Genomic DNA, 24775 nt, shown 5'->3' on the forward strand with positions numbered 1-24775 from the left:
AAATTCCTTTTTTTTATTGTTACTGGGAATCTACAACAGTAAATACTTCTATTTTTATGAATGTTTAAGTTACTTTTACTCTTAATTTTTTTTAAATAATGTACCTAGTAGAAATATAGTACGTCTAATGGACCCTGTTTGAAAAACGTTAAATTAAATATAATATTTAAAATACAGTTGTCTTCCTTGTACATGACTACAATACAACTATAAAAACTAATTTAATAAAAATTATTTTTTATTTTTTAACATCGAAACTCGAAGGTATAATAACAGGTATCATACCAACCATAAATAGAGTATGTCATATAAAAATGTTTTGAATTTTTACTAGAATCGACCCTTGATAAAAAGGGGACTAGATTTAAGTTTCCCTTTGATCCAGTCTATACTATTTCTTTGGATTTTCTGCACGTGTGCAAAAACTACACTAAAACACATATATCTTAAGCGGCGTTTACACGATGCAAGTTTTGCTTGCGCAAATACTTGTTTGCGAGTACTTGCAACTGAACATTTTAAGATTGTATGTTTACACTAGTCAAGTTATTGTGCAAGAACTATGGATACCACAGGGATTGTTAAATGTGGTGTAAATATTTTATGTCATACGTTAAGTGATGAATTGCGTACTTTGTTAGAAAAAAATCAAAAAACAAGGGTATGGGTAAAACCATGGATAAATCTGAGGAAAACCTGTTTATTCCAAAACTCTTTCAGAGGCAGCATCTCATAATTTTATTTCTATAGTGTACACTAAGGTGTACTCTTCTAACGATCTACAAACATTCGTGCTTTTCGTAAATTGTTAAAAACCTCATAATTTGGTAGTGAGACAACCTGCTTGGGGCCATTTTTTCGTGCAACTGCTACTGCAAGAACTTGACAGCGTGTTTACATGTAAAATTTTCGTTCTACAAGTACTAGCGTGCAAGAAAAGTAGACCGTCGATCAACTTTACTTGCAAAGTAATTTTTCTTTTACAATCAGTTGAGCAATTACTTGAAACACAGTTTACATTAAGCAAATACTTGCAATCAAGTTCTTGTGCAAGCAAAACTCGCATTGTGTAAACGTAGCTTTATAGAAAATAAAATATTGTGCGTTGAATTTGAGGGATTTCATCTGAAAAATTATTAATTTGGAAGAAAACCGGCAACAAGCAGCAGAAAATAATATTTTAGTGCAGTCTACTGGTCGCAACGACCAGGACGTTAGTGTGCGCTGTATCATTTGATTTAATGGTTTTAGAGGTAGCAGCGGCCTGGCCGGTGCGACTTGGTCGTCAGTGTGTTCGAGTTCTAAGAGTAATTCATGTTTTTGGAAAAACAGAACTATTTGAAAATACGGTAATTATAGTTTATTTACATTTTTAAATTTATTTTTTGATACATAAGAAACACATCAATAACTAAAATAACATAAATATCTGTGAAAAATACTCTGAATCTTACAAATTTAAGACGTGGTAAAATATAAAAATGATATAAGCAATTCTTACAAACTTGTTCAAATACAATTGTTTTTTTTGCGAGTACAAATAACAAAAAAATGTCCAAACAAAAAATAATCATGGAATCTGAACTAGTTTATATATGGAATGAATCTAATAAACATTACAAAAATAAAGCTATTTATGCCTCCAATATAGAATAAAATCATTTACAGAAGATTGTTAATGCTTTAATATTACGAATTATATTTTATTGGCAAGGATGCAGTTTGCTTTTCAGTTTATAATCACTTCTGTTCATTTATAAAAAAGTCCATGTAACATTTTGATATTAAAAATCACCTTCTGTAAATACAATTTACACCTTTCATATTTTGGGCAAATATGATCTCATTGCATCATATCACTCCTTAGTAATAATTATTACAGACTAGAAATAAATTACAAGTACAATCTAAAGCTGTTATTTCCGATTTTTCAGTGCATTGGCTAACCATTCCATAGCCACATCCAGTCCTTCCCCTTTCGTTGCAGATGTTTTAAATATTTGAAATGTGCGATTTTTTAGTGCCTCCAACCCTAACGCTTGGTGGACTTCTTTCAACGACATACAACCTGGTATATCTTGTTTGTTAGCTAAGACCACCAAAATAGCATCTTGCAGCTCTTCTTCCTACAAAAAGATACCTTCTAATCTAACTCAAATAGTATATATAATCCAGGTTTGTTATGTTTTAAACGTTTTGTCTAAAAATAAGTGTTTTAGATGTACTTAAAACACTATTAGAAAGACATCTACACTTTGTATTTTAAAACAGAGCATAAAAACAAAAAGAACATATTTTTTCAACTCTGGTATTACTAATAAAAGCTTACTCTTAACATATGAAACAGCTCGTCTTTTGATATGCCCATTCGTTCTTTATCTGCTGAATCTACAACGTATATTATAGCATCTGTATTACTGTAGTAACACCTCCAATATGGCCTAAAAATAATCCATTTGATATAAACAACAAACTATAATACATTATAATGTCTCGTTACCTAATACTAGTTTGGCCACCTAAATCCCATACTTGAAATTTAAGATTTTTATACGTAACTTGTTCTACATTAAATCCGATTGTTGGTATTGTCGTTACTACTTCGCCCACTTGAAGTCTATACAATATCGTCGTTTTACCGGCCCCATCCAAACCTAATATTAAAATACGCATCTCCCGGGCCCCGATAAGGCTCTTGAAATAACTAAATAGGACTCCTAAAAACTAACCTTCAAAAAAAGAAAAGAGTTTTCTTGAATACGTACCCATCTTGACCAGAAAATCTCTTTGTAAATCAGTTGGTTTGTAGTGATTTAATTACCGGCTTAATAAATGTTCATATTACTTTAGAAAAACATTGGAAACATGTATAAAATAATAAATTTCAGTGTTTTTTCTAAAAAAATTGACGTGTACGAAAAGTTGTCAGTTGTCAATTGTCAATGTCAATTGTCAATCATGTCAATAGAGAACAACGGCTATGCAACGGCACAGACATAAAATAACTAAAATGTTATGACATGACCTTTGATAAGGATATGACCTGGATATGATGTGAGACCACAGAATATAAAATTTGATTTATGAGGCATTGAATTAATTATTTATCTATGGCAGAGTCTATGGTATTGAATCCATAAAAAAAGTTGCATATAATTTTAGTAAATAAGTAAATATTGCATTAAAAACATAATTTAGCCAATTAAAATTGTCTTAAATTTTGCAGGATATTTTGGAGCAAAATTCGGTGTAAGGCATGGCAAAACAGTAATGGACCAATTTTTAATATTTGTTATTAAATAGTTGTGTTTTTGTGATTGAAAAATTTTTGAATTGATTCTCTTGGATTTTTCCTGTAGAAATTTGTGATAATATTATGGGTAAATATTTTTTATGCTTACAATTAATACATCGTCCCTTATCTCGCATAACTGAAAATTCATAAAAATATGTTATGCCATTTGTGCCTTCTCTACAGGCATAACTTTTATATTGAGTTGAGAAGTGCTGTAATTGCATCAATCACAGTATAAAACCATTGATAGTATTCAATATATCTTACAAAAATTACAATTTTAGTACAGATAATTTTTTATTTTGTTCTCTTGACAAATTCACTAAAATGCTTTTAAGCCATTATGTGAGATAGGGGACAATATGATTGGTAATGTAAAATTTAATAATAATCATTTTATTTAGAAGCCGATACTAGTGTACCAATGTACACTTTAGTAAATGGTGTTTCCATGTGTGAGCAAGATCTGGCTGACAACTTGAATAAAAGTATACTATATTTTACTGTAAATGATGATGTAAAAGTAAAAAATGAAGAACCTGAAGAGACAACTTCATATGTACTTCAAGACAGTGGAGAAGAGCAACAGTTTGATACTACACTTAATTCCACTTTGAAAATTTTAACAATAAATGATGAAAAATTCTTATATATTGATAATGTTTCTGAAGGTAGTTGTATAATAGATTGCAGTTTAGATGTAAAGATTTAATTTATATTTTTTTATAAATTAGACAATATTGAGTCAGTAGTACCAGGAAATTTAATAATGAGTAGAGATTTACTTCAACTAGACCAGAAATTACATGATGACGAAGAAATTTATGAAACTGTAATTAATACAGGTAGGATATTTGTTTCATATATGAAATTATAGGTATTCAGAGTGATTTATTGGGATTAGTGATCTAATTGGGAATGTTCTCCAAGAATGAATGAAAATAATCAAGCAAATGTTGAGAATTTATAATATGTAGAAAGAAAGTAGATTGGGTGAAATTAATTAGTTCCTTTTTTAAATTTTACTCTGAATTTTCTCGTTTTTATTACTTGCAATGTCTATTATAGTAAGTGAAGATACTCAGAATAGTACTGTCATTGATATACACCCTTACCAGATGATAATGTTTAGTGATATTAAACAGCCAGACATTTTATGTGATTCACAGATGAAATTTAAATGTTTATATGAGGGATGTAAGAAAGAATATATTAGTAAGCAATATTTTGATGTGAGGTATTTTTTTTATTACAAAATATATGTATTACATTTAGAAACGTTTCAGGCACATATGGTCACTCATACAAATATGTTAAATAATAGACCTTACAGTTGTTCTTTTGAAGGCTGTGAGAAAAATTTCCCAACAAATTATTTACTCAAGTCTCATATAAGAAGGCACACTGGAGAAAAACCATATGTATGTCAGGTGTGCTTGAAAAGATTTAAGATGTCTGGGGATTTGCAAAAACACACAAGAACGCATACAGGTACCTACTAAGTTTTTTTTAATTTTTTTTTTTCTTTAAATTAGAAAATACCTAATTGATTATACAGAAGCGACGGAAAGCATCGGATCCCAGTGGCGGCTCGTCAGGGTAGGCAAGGTAGGCGGCGGCGCGTAGCCTAAGATTTTGGCAGAATTTAAGCGATTTATTACATTACATTATTTGCTATTAATGTTGCCAATACATAAAAATTATGTTAATACACGGAAGTGTGTTTTAATAATCAATATTATTTTAATATTTGTGGTCTTGTATATTAACATATGCACTACCGCTGGCGATGGCGTACGCTGACCGCTGACAGTGCCGCTGCATTAGGAAACAAAATAATTTTGACCTGTGATGTTCACCGTTGGAGTGCCATTGTTCGGCGATTTCTACATCGCCTACTATCAGAATCAATGCAGGACGTACGGCAGTCTTCTGTCTCTGTCTCAACTCATCGTGCTGTAGCGACGCGACGTAAGTCGGAGTTGTATCGTATTAAGGCGGGGCTTAGGCGAAATCTCCGGTCGCCTTCGCATGAAGTCGTGGAGGCTCGGTAGGCTTAGAAGTTAAGGGGATATTTCCGATATTTCATAAGGAGATAATCACATTTTGTTAAGGGGATATTTCATATGATTCATTATACGTAGCATTTAAAACTTTTATATGAAAATTCAAAAAAACGTTTAAAGCAAATTTGAAACATTTTTCGGGCTTGTCCGAGATTTTTAAAAATGATATAACCGGTTGCATTTCAGAACACGCCACAGAAATAAAAGAATCCGAAATAAACAAGCGCGTTATTTTATTCGGTGCAAGAAGACGATACAACAGATATTACAGAAAAGTCTCTGTGGTATTTCAATTCGATGTGTTAATATAAGCGGCTAAGTCAAATATCTTTGCGAATTTTATTTTATGAAATATTAGATAACATTGTTATACATTTAGAAATAAGGTTTGCACATAGGTACTCGTATGTCTCAATAATTTTTATTTATGTCCTGCGGATCCGAAATTTCCGATCCAATTTCCAACTTCCAACGCATTTAACGTGATTTAACAAACAAAAAATGTTATTGACCAACATAAATTAATGAATAAATTGCAGGTATTAATAGTAGATATGATAATTTCGATTATCAAATAATTTAGGGAGAATAATCCTGGAAATATATTTCCAGAGGCTTTCAAATTGTTTGTTTTGTTTGTTACTACACCATTTACAAGTACTTGGGTTGAGAGACATTTTTCATGTTTGAAATGCAATAAAATTTATAGTAGACATTCCATGAAAAAAAATTTCAACCAACGTTTGTCGCCACTTGCCTTACTTTCAATCTAAAAAGATCTTGTCACAGCTCTTCAACAATCTGATGATTTAATAAATAATTTGTATTTATTAAGAGACCGACTCGTCAATTTAATATATAAAACATAATTATTCTTTCTCTCAGTACTATCAATTTTTAAGTTTGTGTAAATAAATAAAAATAAAATAAAATTCTATGATGTACTCCATAGTGACTGTGGTGACTCCATAGTAATAGATAAAAAAAATAATAGATAAAATAGATTAATAAAAACTATACTTGTACATTATGTCAATTATTATGTCATTACGTTGAATGCTGTTATTTTTGCTTTAGTTTTGTCCTAAATATGTTTGAGCTATGTTTTTATATTTACAAACTGGGCTAGGTTTGGTTTGGTTGTCGCCTACCCAGTCACACGTCTCACGAGCCGCCACTGTCGGATCCTTTGAAGTTTGTTTCCTAAAACGTTTGACCTTGAACTCTCATATTATTTTGACAATTAAACTCACTTCTACAGGAGATCACAAAACATCCCCCTTTAGAACATTTTCTGTAATGGCAATGACTGGAAGTAAAAGCTTTACTCTGCGAACAAACACTAGAGGCGCTGCTTGTTATTAAAAAATTAACAAATATTCATTTGTTTTTTTAAATATGTCAGTATTTTCATTTCGTGGTGTTTTGTGAATATTCGGTGTGCGATTTTGGCAGTTTCTTCATTAATTACTGGTGTATTTCTCCTTATTTTACCCAAGTACATTTTATTTTAATTATTTATATTTAATTGCAATGGCTTTTTTCGACCGAGAACGCAAACATGCAAAGATCTGTAGCGTTCCTAATTGTGACAACAAAAATTGCATTTTTTTTTGTTTACCAAGTCCCCGGAAAGCTTTGAATTGTTTTGTACGTTTTTTATTCAGTTTATAGGTATGTAAAATACATAATTTATAATAGGCTGTACTTAAACTGCCGTTAAACGGTAGCTTACTAAAATGCCGTTAATAGGTAGGACGTCGTTGATGTGACGCACTTGACGGCTTTATGAAATATAGGAATAGGAGTCACTAACCAGCACTAAAAACGCCACCAAATAACCAACTTAACCAACGCAACTAACCTCGACACTGATAAAAAAGATTAAAAAACAAATATAAATTAGTAAAAACCAACCAACCCCACCAAATAACCAACTAACCAATGAATTAACACCCTCCAGATAATCACGCTAACCAACCCTCCAAATAACTAAACTAATCCAACCAAAAAGAGTGAAACCAATGCAATAAGATCACGCTATAAGCAAAAAAAAATATAAAAAAGTCTTGGTCAGCGTGAGATTTGAACCCCGGACCATTCGGTCACGAACCGATAGCCTCAGCCACGGAGCCACAGGTGCTCTTCACAATATCTATTAACGGCATTTTAGTAGGCTACCGTTTAACGGCTGTTTAAGTACATCGTTTATAATAACATGAAGAAATGTTTTATTTTTATAAACGTTCGATCAGGTATTAATTGATATAAACATTTTTTATTGTGACAAAATAGGTATATTAAAATTAAATTGTGTGACATATATAAATTACAATTTTTTATTGTAATTTTTAATATACAGGGTGGTCCAAACTGTATTCCGGAAACTTCGGCGGTATATTCTGCAGATAAAAGTACGTAAAAAAGTTCGTATAAATGTATGTCCTAAAAGGCTTAGTTTCGGAGATACAGAGACTAGTAGTTTCATTTTTATTTCGATTTTTTCCAAATAATTTCTGAAGTAACGTCAATATTTGGATGAAAATTGGTGTCTGGACGTTTTTTGACATGAGAAATTTGATTTTGATATCAATAAGACTCCTATTTGTATTGCCACCTACGTGTGTTTTAACTGTTTTGGAAAGTAATAACATTTCGTCTGTACCTGTATAAAACTTTTGAGTGAAAATATAACCCTGTATAATGTAATTTTAATATACCTATTTCGTTACAATTAAAAAAATATTTGTGTAATATTCAAAAAAAAATAAAACTAAATATAGGGAACGATATTTCATGAATTTAGTGCTCGAACAAACTCAAGGGGGCGCTTCTTTAACTTTCATTTCATGACATAAGTCAAAATTCTAAAATGGGGATGTAGAGATACAATGTTGCGGTTTTCACATCACTGTGCTATATTAATGCATTTATAAAAAGCGCGTTTTTTAGGAGAGAAGCCATTCACGTGTCCAATCGTAGGTTGTGGCAAATCTTTTACCACTTCTAATATAAGAAAAGTTCATATTAGATCTCACACTGGCGAAAGACCCTACACTTGCGATTATCCTAACTGTGGCAAATCATTTGCATCATCGACCAATTATAAAAACCATGCCAGAATCCATTCGGGAGAAAAACCGTATGCCTGTGATGTACCGGATTGCGGTAGGAGATTCACAGAGTACTCATCATTTCGCAAACATCAAGTGGTGCACCAGGTTGATAAGCCATACAAATGTAACTACTGCAAACAGAGTTTTAAGTCTGAACATACCATGAATATACATAAAAAGATGAAACATAATAGAATAATGTCTCCGAGAATTGGTTTAAATACGATAAAACTAATATAGATATTCTTTTTAATTTTAGCATCATGTTTTTCATTTTTTTATTAGATCTTTGCAATCCACGCAGTATTAAGGCACATTAAGTCTTTTTTAATTGCTTTTACTTAGGTGTATATTTTTTTGTATACCAGTGTCAAATAAATGCTTTATAAAAATAAAAAAATGATTTTTTTGTAATTTTTTCATTATTAAATATCATTATTATCATCAAAAGAATATATTAAAACCGAACTATAACGAGAAAACTTTCCTGGACTGGGTCCTTTTGAACTGGATGGCATATGTCCATCAGCAGTTTACCATGAGCTGAAGAAGTATGATTCTTGGATTGGGAGGTATAAATTCATTATTAAATAATATTTTTATCATCAAAAGAATATATTAAAACCAAATTATAACGAGAAAACTTTCCTGGACTGGGTCCTTTTGAACTGCATGGCGTATGTCCATCGGCAGATTACCATTAGCTGAAGAAGTATGATTCTTGGATTGGAGAGTATAAATTCATTATTAAATAACATTATTAACATCAAAAGAATATATTAAAACCGAATTATAACGAGAAAACTTTCCTGGACTGGGTACTTTTGAACTGGATGGCGTATGTCCATCAGCAGTTTGCCATTAGCTGAAGAAGTATGATTCTTGGATTGGAGGGTATAAATTTATTATTAAATAACATTATTAACATCAAAAGAATATATTAAAACCGAATTATAACGAGAAAACTTTCCTGGACTGGGTCCTTTGGACCTGGATGGCATATGTCCATCAGCAGTTTACCATTAGCTGAAGAAGTATGATTCTTGGATTGGAGGGTATAAATTCATTATTAAATAACATTATTAACATCAGAAGAATATATTAAAACCGAATTATAACGAGAAAACTTTTCTGGACTGGGTCCTTTTGAACTGGATGGCGTATGTCCATCAGCAGTTTACCATTAGCTGAAGAAGTATGATTCTTGGATTGGAGGGTATAAATTCATTATCAAATAACATTATTAACATCAAAAGAATATATTAAATCCGAATTATAACCAGAAAATTTTCCTGGACTGGGTCATTTTGAACTGGATGGCGCATGTCCATCAGCAATTTACCATTAGCTGAAGAAGTATGATTCTTTGGTTGGGGGGTATAAATTCAATATTAAATATCATTATTATCATCAAAAGATATACTAAAACCGAATTATAACGAGAAAACTTTCCTGGACTGGGTCCTTTTAACCTTGATGGCATATGTCCATCAGTAGTTTACCATTAGCTGAAGAAGTATGATTCTTGGATTGGATGGTATAAATTCATTATTAAATAACATTAGTATCATCAAAAGAATATATTTAAACCCAATTATAACGAGTAAACTTTCCTGGATTGGGTCTTTTTAACTGGATGGCATATGTTCAACTGCAGTTTACCATTAGCTGAAGAAGAATGATTCTTGGATTGGGAGGTATAAATTCATTATTAAATAATATTTTTATCATCAAAAGAATATAATAAAACCAAATTATAACGAGAAAACTTTCCTGGACTGGGTCCTTTTGAACTGCATGGCGTATGTCCATCGGCAGATTACCATTAGCTGAAGAAGTATGATTCTTGGATTGGAGGGTATAAATTCATTATTAAATAACATTATTAACATGAAAAGAATATATTAAAACCGAATTATAACGAGAAAATTTTCCTGAACTGGGTCCTTTTGAACTGGATGGCATATGTCCATCAGCAGTTTACCATTAGCTGAAGAAGTATGTTTCTTGGATTGGAGGGTATAAATTCATTATTAAATAACATTACTAACATCAAAAGAATATATTAATCTTCAAAAGAATATATTAAAATCGAATTATAACGAGAAAACTTTCCTGGACTGGGTCATTTTGAACTGGATGGAGCATGTCCATCAGCAATTTACCATTAGCTGAAGAAGTATGATTCTTGGATTGGAGGGTATAAATTCATTATCAAATAACATTATTAACATCAAAAAAATATATTAAATCCGAATTATAACGAGAAAACATTTCTGTACTGGGTCCCTTTGGACTGGATGGCGTATGTCCATCAGCAGTTTACCATTAGCTGAAGAAGTATGATTCTTGGATTGGAGGGTATAAATTCATTATTAAATAACATTATTAACATGAAAAGAATATATTAAAACCGAATTATAACCAGAAAACTTTCCTGGACTGGGTCCTTTTGAACTGGATGGCATATGTCCATCAGCAGTTTACCATTAGCTGAAGAAGTATGTTTCTTGGATTGGAGGGTATAAATTCATTATTAAATAACATTACTAACATCAAAAGAATATATTTAAATCCAATTATAACGAGTAAACTTTCCTGGATTGGGTCTTTTGAACTGGATGGCATATGTCCAACTGCAGTTTACCATTAGCTGAAGAAGTATGATTCTTTGGTTGGGGGGTATAAATTCAATATTAAATATCATTATTATCATCAAAAGATATACTAAAACCGAATTATAACGAGAAAACTTTCCTGGACTGGGTCCTTTTAACCTTGATGGCATATGTCCATCAGTAGTTTACCATTAGCTGAAGAAGTATGATTCTTGGATTGGATGGTATAAATTCATTATTAAATAACATTAGTATCATCAAAAGAATATATTTAAACCCAATTATAACGAGTAAACTTTCCTGGATTGGGTCTTTTTAACTGGATGGCATATGTCCAACTGCAGTTTACCATTAGCTGAAGAAGTATGATTCTTGGATTGGGAGGTATAAATTCATTATTAAATAATATTTTTATCATCAAAAGAATATATTAAAACCAAATTATAACGAGAAAACTTTCCTGGACTGGGTCCTTTTGAACTGCATGGCGTATGTCCATCGGCAGATTACCATTAGCTGAAGAAGTATGATTCTTGGATTGGAGGGTATAAATTCATTATTAAATAACATTATTAACATCAAAAGAATATATTAAAACCGAATTATAACGAGAAAGCTTTCCTGGACTGGGTACTTTTGAACTGGATGGCGCATGTCCATCAGCAGTATGCCATTAGCTGAAGAAGTATGTTTCTTGGATTGGAGGGTATAAATTTATTATTAAATAACATTATTAACATCAAAAGAATATATTAAAACAGAATTATAACGAGAAAACTTTCCTGGACTGGGTCCTTTGGACTTGGATGGCATATGTCCATCAGCAGTTTACCATTAGCTGAAGAAGTATGATTCTTGGATTGGAGGGTATAAATTCATTATTAAGTAACATTATTAACATCAGAAGAATATATTAAATCCGAATTATAACGAGAAAACATTTCTGGACTGGGTCCCTTTGAACTGGATGGCGTATGTCCATCAGCAGTTTACCATTAGCTGAAGAAGTATGATTCTTGGATTGGAGGGTATAAATTCATTATTAAATAACATTATTAACATGAAAAGAATATATTAAAACCGAATTATAACGAGAAAACTTTCCTGGACTGGGTCCTTTTGAACTGGATGGCATATGTCCATCAGCAGTTTACCATTAGCTGAAGAAGTATGTTTCTTGGATTGGAGGGTATAAATTCATTATTAAATAACATTACTAACATCAAAAGAATATATTAATCATCAAAAGAATATATTAAAATCGAATTATAACGAGAAAACTTTCCTGGACTGGGTCATTTTGAACTGGATGGCGCATGTCCATCAGGAGTTTACCATTAGCTGAAGAAGTATGATTCTTTGGTTGAGGGGTATAAATTCAATATTAAATATCATTATTATCATCAAAAGATATACTAAAACCGAATTATAACGAGAAAACTTTCCTGGACTGGGTCCTTTTAACCTTGATGGCATATGTCCATCAGTAGTTTACCATTAGCTGAAGAAGTATGATTCTTGGATTGGATGGTATAAATTCATTATTAAATAACATTAGTATCATCAAAAGAATATATTTAAACCAATTATAACGAGTAAACTTTGCGGGATTGGGTCTTTTTAACTGGATGGCATATGTCCAACTGTAGTTTACCATTAGCTGAAGAAGTATGATTCTTGGATTGGAGGATATAAATTCATTATTAAATATCGTTATTATCATCAAAAGAATATATTAAAATTGAATTATAACGAGAAAACTTTCCTGGACAGGGTCATTTTGAACTGGATGGCGGCGTACGTCCATCAGCAGTTTACCATTAGCTGAAGAAGTATGATTTTTTGGTTGGGGGGTATAAATTCATTATTAAATATCATTATCATCAAAAGAATATACTAAAACCGAATTATAACGAGAAAACTTTCCTGGAGTGGGTCATTTTGAACTGGATGGCATGTGTCCCATCAGCAGTTTACCATTAGCTAAAGAAGTAGGATTCTTGGATTGGAGGATATAAATTAATTATTAAATATCGTTATTATCATCAAAAGAATATATTAAAATTGAATTATAACGAGAAAACTTTTCTGGACTGGGTCATTTTGAACTGGATGGCGTATGTCCATCAGCAGTTTACCATTAGCTGAAGAAGTATGATTCTTGGATTGGAGGGTATAAATTCATTATTAAATAACATTATTATCATCAACGGAATATATTTAAACCCAATTAAAACGAGTAAACTTTCCTGGACTGGGTCCTTTTGAAGTGGATGGCAGATGTCCATCAGCAGTTTTGGTTGGGTGGGGGGGTGGTATAAATTCATTATTAAATATCATTATTATCATCAAAAGGATATATTAAAACCGAATTATAACGAGAAAACTTTCCTGGACTGGGTCCTTTTGACCTGGATGGCATATGTCGATCAGCAGTTTACCATTGGCTGAAGAAGTGTGATTCTTGGATTGGAGGGTATAAATTCATTATTAAATAACGTTATTAACATCAAAACAATATATTAAAACACAATTATAACGAGAAAACTTTCCTGGACTGGGTCCTTTTTAACTGGATGGAATATGTCCATCAGCAGTTTACCATTAGCTGAAGAAGTATGATTCTTGGATTGGGGGGTATAAATTCATTATTAATTAACATTATCATCATCAAAAGAATATATGAAAACCGAATTATAACGAGAAAACTATCCTTTTGGACTGGACCCAGTCAAACCGTTTTTTACACCCGGTATACCCTGTATAAAAGTTAAGGTTCATAAAAATAAATAAATAACAATATAGAATAACTTCTAGGAGAATTTTTTTTATTCTAGGAGCTACAGATGCCCAACGCACTGTTGCCGGACCCTGTATAACAAATATTTGTCCACCCCTGTATAAAAAATGATTTTTATTGACAACTGTCAATGAAAGGAGGTTAAAATGTATTTTCTGTCGAAGATTTAAATATTTTTCAAATTTATTTTTTTTAAATTATGTCGTTGAACGTTATTTCTAGACGAATATTGAGTCTATTACGCATTTATTTATCCAGAAAAGCTAGTATTCATACAAAAGCAATAAGAAAGTCTGAAAATTTAAATTGTATTTCTAAGAAAATTCCAAGAAATTTATTTCAAAACATTCGATCAAATCCTGCTTTATTTCAACTTAACCTGGCACATTTATATCTGTTTTCTGGTTCTTTGTGTAACGTTAGTACCTACGAAAATTTGGTTTATCAAAAATGCTCAAACAATGGAGATAAAAAAAACCAAGATAAAACGCACCCAGGTAAGTTTTAGGAAATTTTATTTTTTTAAATTAATTAAAGAAATTATTCTATTACTAGTTGAAGCCTGGCGCATCCGCCACATCAGGAAAAAAACCTTTTATTTTCTTTAGTTAAATGAAAAACAAAAAATCCGGCGACGACAGATTTTAGAAGAGCCAATTAGCTTTATTTTAGTAAAAAAAGCAACTTTGTAGAGCAAGTCGTTACTTCAGTAGAGACGACACAGATAAACATTATTATTTTATATATGTACAGTACATCTGCTGGATCTGTGTCTATGAAAGGAATGCGGACAAAAAACATTTAAATAAACAGCAATATATTTTATACGTCGATTTGACGAGTGCGTCACCGCAAATCGCTCCGCCCACTCATTTTATTGGCTACTTGCAAATTTCTTGAATTTTTATTGATGGAACGCGTCGTCTATTTTTTTACGAAAAACATCGAGAGCATATTGTTTCCCCTCTCACGGATACCCCGTAGCTACAGAACGGACAGACGTACTGTAGATCATCATAAATTTTATTAGTATTTTTAGACTTAATAATAATACAGGAAAAATTGAAACATACAATAGAGTGAACTAGTATTTTGAAAAAGCCTTATTACAAATTCTCTGTGTTAGGTATTAATTCCAATTCTTCAAAAAAGTCCTATGGGTATTTTTACACTGTAAGAAAATCTAAAAAATAAAAAAGTTATTTAAAAAAAATGCTTAATGTTTCGGGAAGTATATATATATATATATATATATTTCCGTCGTCGGAAGCAAAAAAATCGGAGAACAAAGAAAAAAACTATTTAAAATATCCAAATGCAGCTATTCGAGAACACTTTATACTTTGCGCAACGTTAAGCATTTTTTGTCCGTTAGGCAAATTTGTTAAGTAAAGCCACTGCTGACAATTAGCCTCCGTTGGATTAATGCAGCAGTGTTTACAAAAAATAACTATTTTATTTTGTAGATTTTCTTACAGTGGCGAAATACCCATATTAGTGATGGGATAACTCGAGCGAAAATTCGCTCGAATACTCGATTATTGAAATAACCGACATCGCTCGATTATGAACGAGCGATGCAAGTGACGAGTACCAAGCGACGAACGCAAGCGATCCTAGAATGAAATAAATTGAAATCCGATTTTAATGTGACATACTCGATAAAAAGCCGAGCGAATTTTCTACATACATTGCAGGTAGCAAATTTATACGATGCCGTATATATATACGATATATATATATATATATATATATATATATATATATATATATATATATATATATATATATATATATATATATATATATATATATATATATATATATATATATATATATATATATATATATATATTTATCCGTTGTGTATCTGACGTACAAAATTTTACGACCTACATCGGCAATGCTTTGAAATAAACTAAATCAAGCGAATCGCTCGCCGCTTGCTACTTGCCATTCAACACTGCGCAGTTAACATACTGCTTGGCGCTTGGCGTTAACGAGTACTTACAACAAGCGACGGGTGAAAAACCGTATTTTTAAATACGAGTGATATTTCGCTCGAGTGATCACTCGGTTATTGCAATCGCTTGAAACTCGAGTACTCGATTATTGAAATTAATCGGTTTTTCCCATCACTAAAATAAATCAACTGAAATGCACCAAGCCTATACCTTCTGTTCATTGGATTTGCTGTAAAATTCGTATTCCAGAAAAAAAATATTATACAAGCATAATACTATTTCTGTACATTTAAAGGTCTTTCCAAATTAATTAGATGAAATGTTTTATTTTTGGAAAATTTTGATGGTTTATTTATTTATTCCATCAGTCTTACAGATACTCTGGATATTTGGATTAAACTAATTATATTTTTGTATGATTTTTAGGTCGGCATAAATTTCATAAAGATATCGAAACAGCATTAAACGAACAAGTTATCATAGAACTGAATGCTTCGTTTAGTTATCTAGCAATGGCGGCTTACTTTGGCAGAACTGAAGTTGCACTGCCAGGTTGTCAGGGGTTTTTCATGGCTATGCATGAGTAAATAAATATCAATTAATTATACAGGGTGTCCCAGAAATAAGTGCAGATATTTTAAGGGGTGGTAGATCTGGTTAAAAGAAACATATTTTGTCTTTACCATTTTTAAAATAAATTGATAATAACCGAGTTATTTTAAAAATTAAAAAAATAATGGTAACATTTTGAGAACCGCTGGCGATAACCAGCTATTAAGGGGTTTTCAGGAGGTTTTTCGACGCCTCAGGTGAATAAACAAGTGGCGCTAAAAAGTTTTATTTTAATTTCCCTGAAAATGTCAAGAAAAATATAAAATTTTTAAAACTTTTTTCGCAAAAAACCTCATAGGCGTGTTTCGGGGGCCGAAATATACTACCAGTTTAAATATATGTATTGATTTCTGGGACACCCTGTATTATAAATGTTTTTTTATACTCTCCGTTCATGAAGAGTATTTAATTTGGATACAAACATTGTCTTTGCTTGTCTTTTAGAATCCTTTCCAAAGAGCAACATAAATATATAAAAAATTGGTCAAGTGCGAGTCGGACTCGCGCACGAAGGGTTCCGTACCATTCATTATCTATACAACATATAGACACTATATTATTATAAACTTTTTTCCGATTTAGCTGAAATTTTGAATGCGCGTATAAGTAATTTAAAATGAAGAAACACATTACTAAAAATTTTATTAATCAATAATAAATATGTAAAAAGTAAAAATAAATAAAAACAAATATATTAAAATTAAAAAAAAAACGATTAAAAAAGTCGCCTTGACTAGGATTCGAACCTGCCTTACTACGGCTCCAACGTCATAGCAACGTAAAGTCCTAACGCTTTAAACCACGCGGCCACCGAGGACTTGAAAGATTCTATGTAAAATTCTCACTTAAAAGATAATGTTTAGTGAAAGTACTTTTTTATTTATAAACATTTATTTAATTCTGTTTTTAGTATTTGTTCTTATAGCGGCAACAAGATACATCTGTGAAAATTTCAAGTGTCTAGCTATAATGGTTCTTAAGATAGACCTTTGTGACAGAGGGACGGACGAACAGACAGCGAAGTCTCAGTAATGGTAATAGGGTTCCCGTTTTTACCCTGTGGGTACGGAACCTAAAAACGCAAAAACATCAATATTCAGGGTATTTTAAAAATGCTCAGGTAAATTTCGGAGGGTGATTCTCATAAAAAAATATGAAAAACCATTCCTATAATATATGTCCCTCTGTATTTCTATAAACATGTAAGAGATCCCCTGTATATAAAGTGTGCTTAAAATCTCATGAAGAATTAAAAAAACGTAAAATATGTATTAGTATTCAAAAGTATTATTATTTCACCGTAAATCTGTATAAGTATAAAATATATTCTAAAATGCTTTTCATGAACGGTGTTGTGTGAATAATCCTGTATTTTCTTTGGCTCACCGAACTATTTCAGAGAAGAACATGAACACGCTCTAATTTTTATTAATTACATTTTAATGAGAGGTGGCCATCCAGAAATAAACAATATATCGGTTGAGAGCAAAGAAGAGTGGAAGGATTTGTCCAAAGCATTTGCCACAGCTGTGGAAATGGAAAGCTCAGTTAAAGAGGTAAATTTGACTAAATCACTTAAAGCAATCATTGAAAAATGTTTTTATTTCTTTAGAAGCTTGAAGAATTGGTTGAATTGTCCGAGAAACACAGAGATCATCAGCTTGTTGATTTTATATCTAGCGGATTTCTGCATGAACAGGTACTAACCACAATATACGGTGTGATCTATTTTTTAATAGCAGGATTTTGAGACTAGTCGATAGAAAACATATTGTTACGTTTTTCGTCGGTTCCGTGTGGATAGAAAGTCTAATTTATTTAAACATAATTTATTTTACACTAAGTAACAAAATAATAACGATAAAAGACTTAAAGAACTATTTACAAACTATTTATAACTATTTAGCAGACAGTAGTATCGACTGACTAGTGAGAAAGAAAATCTAGGAACTAGTGGGGTTGCAGTCGGAAGGGTTTGAAATGGAATTAATACACTTTGTTAATTGTCAAGCTTTCGGAATTTATTCATTCCTTCCTCAGGACACTGAAATGGAAATACATGTTATACAATTGCTATAAAAGTCAAGAAGAAAAAACTTACTCAACGTGGTAAAAAAGACCATCATAAAAAACTACATTAACAAAAAATTGGCTTGTGGGATGCATTGAAAACTCCACCGTGAAGCATCGCTGATCAGTCAACCACAAAAAGAGGGCTCTCTTGGGGCGGTTAAGCCGCCTGATTTTCATTTAAAACATTGGAATAATTGAGAGATGTTCGATTAAAAATTCAATTGCGTCTCAATCTAAGGCGTCTATAACTATTTATCTAGAAGGAATTTATTTTGAATTTAGTGCGGCAACTGTACGTGTCTATTTGTTTCTGTCCTCCTCAAGCCCCAGGCGTCGGCTTATATACCCTCAGCTAAACAGTTCTCGAATAATCCGTTAGATCATTAGGTGCATAGAGAAGGTTTAGAATGTTCTCGTATGTACTCCTCCATTCCAGTGGAACTCGATTGTTCTCGAACGTTCGAATGAATCATTACGGTGTCTATTCTTTAATGCGATATTAAGATCATATGGGGGCGGGACATATTAGTTAGGTTAGGCCGAGTCCACACGGGTCCGCAACAATATTAAAAAATCATATTAACACCGGATAGTAGTTCGTTTTTAAATATACGGGGTGTTGAACCTTAAAAAGTATCGATTATTTCATAGATTATTATCTGGACGTCTGTAATGTAACGAACAGATTTAAAACAGACAAATCTAAAAGACGTCTAGATACTGAAATGTTGGTTCAGGGAAACAAAAGATTTTAAACATGCTCGTATTAGTTATTTGACAATTTATTACTACAGAAGTAATGGGCATTCTGTAAATTTGAATGAGTATCCTTATTTTATTTATTTCTAGAATGAATCAATTTGTTCCATGGCCAGACTATTGACCAGGTCAAAAATGGCTACCGACAAAATCGGAGAACATCTTTTCGATAAGCATCTTTTCGACTCATTTGTTTCTAAGAAAAATTCGATGTACCTTAGAGATCTCCCCGAAGAAAAACAAGATCATATCTATAAATAAAAAAAAATAAAAATATGTATTGCTGTTTTATTTTTTATGCTTGCAAATATCTTTTAAATAAAAGAATTAAGTATATTGATAAGTAACATTGACTTGGTAAGATTTTGACAGACAACGTCTAAAAATGATAGTAAATAAATTTACTTGCCAAATTAAAAACACTAAAACCGCCATTGTTTTGGAACCTTTTTTGTACAGTCTTTATAAAAAATATCTATACCTATGGTAATTTTAATTTATGCTGAGTAAGCGTTTCTTCCTTCCAATCCTTTTTATTACTCAATACTACAGTGAGGTGTTTCTCAAAGTTGTAAATTCTTGGTATGTCATCCACTGGGAGTTGGAGAAGTGGAATTTTCTTTTTGAGGGTGTTCCAAGCCCCTGACCTAAAAATTCTCCCAGTACTGTTCCCGTCTATGACCATTCTAATCATTGTGGTATTGGCATAACTACCGACGACAATATGCAGTGGTGTTAGGTCTAAAATGACCTCCATTGCTGCTGTTGGACATGTTCTCATGGCACCTGTGATACAGATACATGCCAGTCTCTGTACTTTGCACAGGTTTTGCCTTGCTGTACGTTGCTCTAGTTTTGTATACCAAGCAACTGTTCCATATGTAATCATGGGTCTTACTATCATGGTATACATCCGGCGCAAAATTTTTGGGGTTTCCTATTTCCCGCCAGTCTTCTGCATATCATGAGAGCCTTTGTGGCTTTGCTGGTAATGTTCTTAATATGCCTGTTCCAGAGAAGTTTACTATCCAGGGTTATTCCTACTTATCACTTCCTGTGATGGCAGTATTTCCTTTCCATCTAGATGGATTCTTTTCAAGTTTTTCAAACTTCGCTTTCTGGTGAATGGCACTACCGCGGTTTTATCTGAGTTGATACTCAGCCCGACAGTCCTGCACCATCTCTCAGTGATGCGGAGTCCTCTTTGGATAATATCACACAGGGTGCCTTCATGTTTCCCCCGTGCAATCATGACTATGTCATCTGCATACCCTATGCAGTGTATTCCCGCTAGAGTTAATTCTTCCAGTAGTTCATTCACTACCAAGCTCCACAGTAGGGGGGAGGTCACTCCACCATGTGGAGTTCCTTGCGTTGTTTTAACAACCACAGTTTTGGTACCTATCTCAGCTTCTGCTGTTCGTGTTGAGAGCATTTCCCAAAACCAGCGAATTATCGTATTGTTCACCCCTCTTGTTTCAAGAGATCGCTTGACCACCCTGTGAGGTATATTGTCAAACGCCCCTGCAATGTCCAAGAAGGCACATAGTGCTGTTTCTTTGCTATCCAGGCTTGCCTGTATTAGCTCAGTTAACTGGTACAGAGCAGTTTCTGTGGATCTGCTCGCTCTATATGCATGTTGACTATCGTGCAGTGGTTTCACCTTTAGATGATTTACTCTAATATGGTTGTCCACTACTTTCTCCATCGTTTTTAATATGAACGATGTGAGACTAATAGGCCTAAACGATTTGGGGTTAGTCCAGTCAGTTTTGCCTATTTTGGGTATGAAGATTACTTTCGCTCTTCTCCAGATGGTTGGTATATATCCCATCGCTAAGCTGCTTCTTGTAATGTTTAATAGATGGTGTGTAGCTATTTGCTCACCCTTCTTTAGAAGGGTAGGAAAAATCCCATCTATTCCTGCTGTTTTATAAGGCTGAAAGGTGTCAATAGCCCATTTCAGTTTTCTGTTATTACTAGTTATTACTAATTTTACATATAAAATAATTGCGATTTTCATTTCATTGCTATCATATTGTCAAGGTGTATTACTGGTTGCATAACTGCATACTGCTAAAAAGTCGCGGCGTGCCTGGCGCATTCGCCAGAAAGTAAAGAAAATTATAGAATTCTTTAGAAAAATCTAGAAACAACCGCCAGGGGGTATATAAGGCCCGCGCTTTGACAGTTGGACAAGTTTTGAAGTTTGAAGTTTGCAGTCTGAAGAAAGTTTTTGAAATTTGAATATACCGCGTGGAAATTGAAAATCGGACAATTTGGTGAAGGAATCTTATAAATAGTTAGTTTGTTGTGTGTTATAAGTTAGTAATTGTGTATAAAGTGAGAAAATAAATTCGTTAAGTATTTTATCGTGAGTTTAAATTAGTGGACCCACGGAATCCGTAACAATTGGTGTCGGAAGTGCGATTCAAGAGGATTTTAAGAAGAAATTAAGTGGATTGGAAGATTTTTAGACCGAATTAGAGTATTTTTATGGTTGGTACAAGGGAGCAAGCGAAGAAAATGGAGGAAGTAAGCAAATTATTGGGCGATTTTATGGAAAATATGAGAAGAGAGAAGGCAGAAGAACAAGAAAGGCTACGTAAAGAACGAGAAGAAGAGCGAGCCCGATTAGAAAGAGAGAAAGAAGAGGAACAATGCCACCTTTTGAAAATACTTATGGAAAATCAAGAAAAAATCTTAGAAGGTTTAGAAGCGCGTCAAAAGAAAGAAAAACAAGAAGAACAGGACCGGCTTGAGAAAATTTTCGGAGATTTGAAATTCCAACAACAACAAGATAAACAGGAAGAACAGGACCGGCTTGAAAAAATTTTTCAAGATTTTCAAATTCAACGATAACAAGACAAAGAAGAAGAACAGGACCGGCTTGAGAAAATTTTAGGCAATTTAGAAATTCGTCAGAAGAATGAATGGAGGGAAATTTTAGAAGATATAGAAACGCGCCGCCAGAAAGAAAGACAAGAAGATCAGGACCGTCTTAAGAAAACTTTGGAAAATCAGGAATTTCGACTTCAGAAGAATTTTGAAGACCTGGAAAACGGCAGGAAAATCAACTTCAAGAAACCGTAGAAGATCTTGAGGAACGCCTTCAGCAGAAGATAGAAAGATTGGAGATGGGCCTACAGAAGACCAAGGTACAAGTAAAGACACCTGGCGTTCAAGGAACAGCGAACCTTAAGGCCCCGACCTACGATGGACAAACGACATGGACAATGTACCACCGTCAGTTTGAAGCAGCCGCCGCTGCCAACGGATGGACTGACCAGGAGAAAGCAGCGGCACTTGTCATCGCGCTGCGTGGCCCTGCCCTGGAACTGTTGCAAACTATTCCTGCAGCCCAACAGCAGGAATACCAAACTTTGGTCGCTGCACTGGACAGAAGATATGGCGACCAACATCGACGCCAACTTTACCAGGCCCAGATCAAGACACGCCTGCAGAGGTCCGGAGAGAGTCTGCAGGAATTTGAAGCAGACTTACGTCGGCTGGTACACCTAGCGTATCCTGAAGCACCGGAAGGATTTAGGGAGGAACTCGCTGCTTTATCAGCGGACTGAGGGACAACGAATTACAGAGGGCGCTGCAAATATCCCGATTTTCTACCAGCAGCGAAGCACTGGTCAGGGCGCTGGAAATCGAAGCTGCTTTTAGCGCCATCCCTAGACCGAAGATAAGATCGGTAACGGTAGAGGAACAGCCCGAGAGTACCCACAGAAGTTTGGAGGAGATGTGTAGAAAATTCGACAAACTATGTGAGCTACTAATAAACAAGGGAGGCAACAATAACCAGACAGAGAACCAGAGAAGATCCCAGGACATAAGGTGCTATAGATGTAGCAGGAATGGCCACATCAAACGGGATTGCCGCGTTCAAATGCGATCCCGTTCACCATCCAGAGAACGTAGGCACCAGGAAAACTAAAATCAGTCAATACTAAGGGGCAAGTATTGACTGGGGAGAACAGAGCCCCCAGGATTTTTTCCATTAGAAGTCTAGGAAGAACCGCTGACAGCTTGGTGATCGACGGGAAAGTCAATGGAAAGGGAATCCGAATGACAGTGGACACTGGCGCTATGGTATCGTTGGTGCGGGCTAACTCAGTGCAAGGATTGAAGCTGATGCCTCTGAGAAGAAGAGTGTGTTTACGTACAGTTACGGGGAAATGGCCGTTGTACGGGGGAGGCTATCGTCGAACTGAAGTTAGAAATTTGAAGTTCTAGCATAGCGTTTTAGTGGCAGATATTGAAGATGACTTCATCTTGGGCATGGATGTGATTCGTCAACATGGATTTTCGTTCGATCACCAGAGAAATATCCTGAATATCAGAAATGAAGAGTTTATGTTATCTCCAGACGAGGGACCAGGAAGAATGGATGTAAGATCAGCGGAAACTGTGGTGATACCTGGTAATACCGAGAAGATCGTATTCGGTAAAGTGGAGAAAATCGCTGGGTGCTGTGTTGGACTGGTACAAAGTGTCAACAAGAAACAAGATAGGTACTTAGTAGGAAAATCATTGGTGAACACCGACAAGAATATACCGATCAGAGTTGCGAATGTTTTCCCGAATTGTGTCAAGATTCAAAAAGGTGACAAGATAGCCATCTGCGAACCTGTAAGAAGTGTCACCCGATGTGATGAAGTGCCGTCAGCTGTTACACAAATGGCATCCAAAGAAACACTAAAACATCTAGAGCAGCCATGGGATCATCTAACATCTGAGGAGAAACAGAAGGCTAAGGAGTTCCTGTTTAGGCATGGCAGTATTTTTGAAAAGAACAACAGTGGAAGAACGGATTTTGTGAAGCACCGGATTAATACTGGTCATGCTCAGCCGATTCGACAACGTCTTAGAAGGGTGCCCCTTTCCAAACAACAAGAAATGGAGACAATGGTAGATAAGATGCTAGAAGATGGAGTTATCGAAGAATCATCGAGTCCATGGTCATCTCCTGTTGTTTTGGTGACGAAGAAAGATGGTAGTACACGATTCTGCGTGGACTATCGGAAGCTCAATGACGTCACTAAGAAGGACAGCTACCCACTGCCACGTATAGACGACACGTTAACCACTCTGGCAGGTTCGTGCTGGTTCTCCACTCTCGACTTAAAGAGTGGATACTGGCAAGTTGGTCTGGACGAGGAAGACAAAGAAAAGACGGCTTTTTCTACAGGAAACGGACTATACCAATTCAAGGTCATGCCGTTTGGATTATGCAATGCTCCAGCCACTTTCGAACGTCTCATGGAGGTGGTGTTAAGAGGATTAACTTGGAAAACGTGCTTGGTTTACCTCGACGATGTATTGGTTATGGGAAGAACTTTTGAGGAGCATTTGCGAAATTTAGAAGAAGTCTTCGGCCGCATACGGAATGCTCACCTGTACTTGAACCCGAAGAAGTGTAGCTTATTCCAGCGACAAGTGGAATTTTTGGGCCATGTAGTC

The 24775-nt window shown here is 33.9% G+C and overlaps 2 protein-coding genes across 3 annotated transcripts; one reads left to right on the forward strand and one right to left on the reverse strand.

Moving 5' to 3' along the window:
• Window positions 1-1345: 1345 nt before the first annotated feature.
• LOC115891013 (ADP-ribosylation factor-like protein 1) lies at window positions 1346-2959 on the reverse strand. Its single transcript, XM_030911402.1, has 4 exons — window positions 2766-2959; window positions 2501-2717; window positions 2330-2441; window positions 1346-2126 (listed from the first exon to the last, which is right to left on the reverse strand). Exons 1-4 carry the CDS (start codon window positions 2767-2769, stop codon window positions 1917-1919), a joined length of 543 nt encoding a protein of 180 aa, XP_030767262.1. The 5' UTR covers window positions 2770-2959; the 3' UTR covers window positions 1346-1916.
• A 153-nt stretch (window positions 2960-3112) lies between these two features.
• Window positions 3113-19579, forward strand: LOC115890986 (zinc finger protein 143-like). Of its 2 annotated transcripts, XM_030911364.1 has the most exons (10): window positions 3113-3169; window positions 3227-3380; window positions 3700-3966; window positions 4030-4140; window positions 4364-4527; window positions 4582-4786; window positions 16286-16442; window positions 17871-18027; window positions 18084-18170; window positions 19394-19579. In XM_030911364.1, exons 2-10 carry the CDS (start codon window positions 3377-3379, stop codon window positions 19562-19564), a joined length of 1323 nt encoding a protein of 440 aa, XP_030767224.1. In that variant the 5' UTR covers window positions 3113-3169; window positions 3227-3376; the 3' UTR covers window positions 19565-19579. The 2 variants fall into 2 exon arrangements, with proteins under 2 accessions (XP_030767224.1, XP_030767225.1); XM_030911365.1 differs by lacking the exons at window positions 16286-16442; window positions 17871-18027; window positions 18084-18170; window positions 19394-19579 and adding an exon at window positions 8314-8730.
• The last annotated feature ends 5196 nt before the right edge of the window (window positions 19580-24775 follow it).

The sequence above is a fragment of the Sitophilus oryzae genome, unplaced genomic scaffold, assembly GCF_002938485.1.
Source record: "Sitophilus oryzae breed Bouriz unplaced genomic scaffold, Soryzae_2.0 scaffold_942_pilon_pilon, whole genome shotgun sequence".
NCBI classification, from domain to species: Eukaryota; Metazoa; Arthropoda; class Insecta; order Coleoptera; family Curculionidae; genus Sitophilus; species Sitophilus oryzae.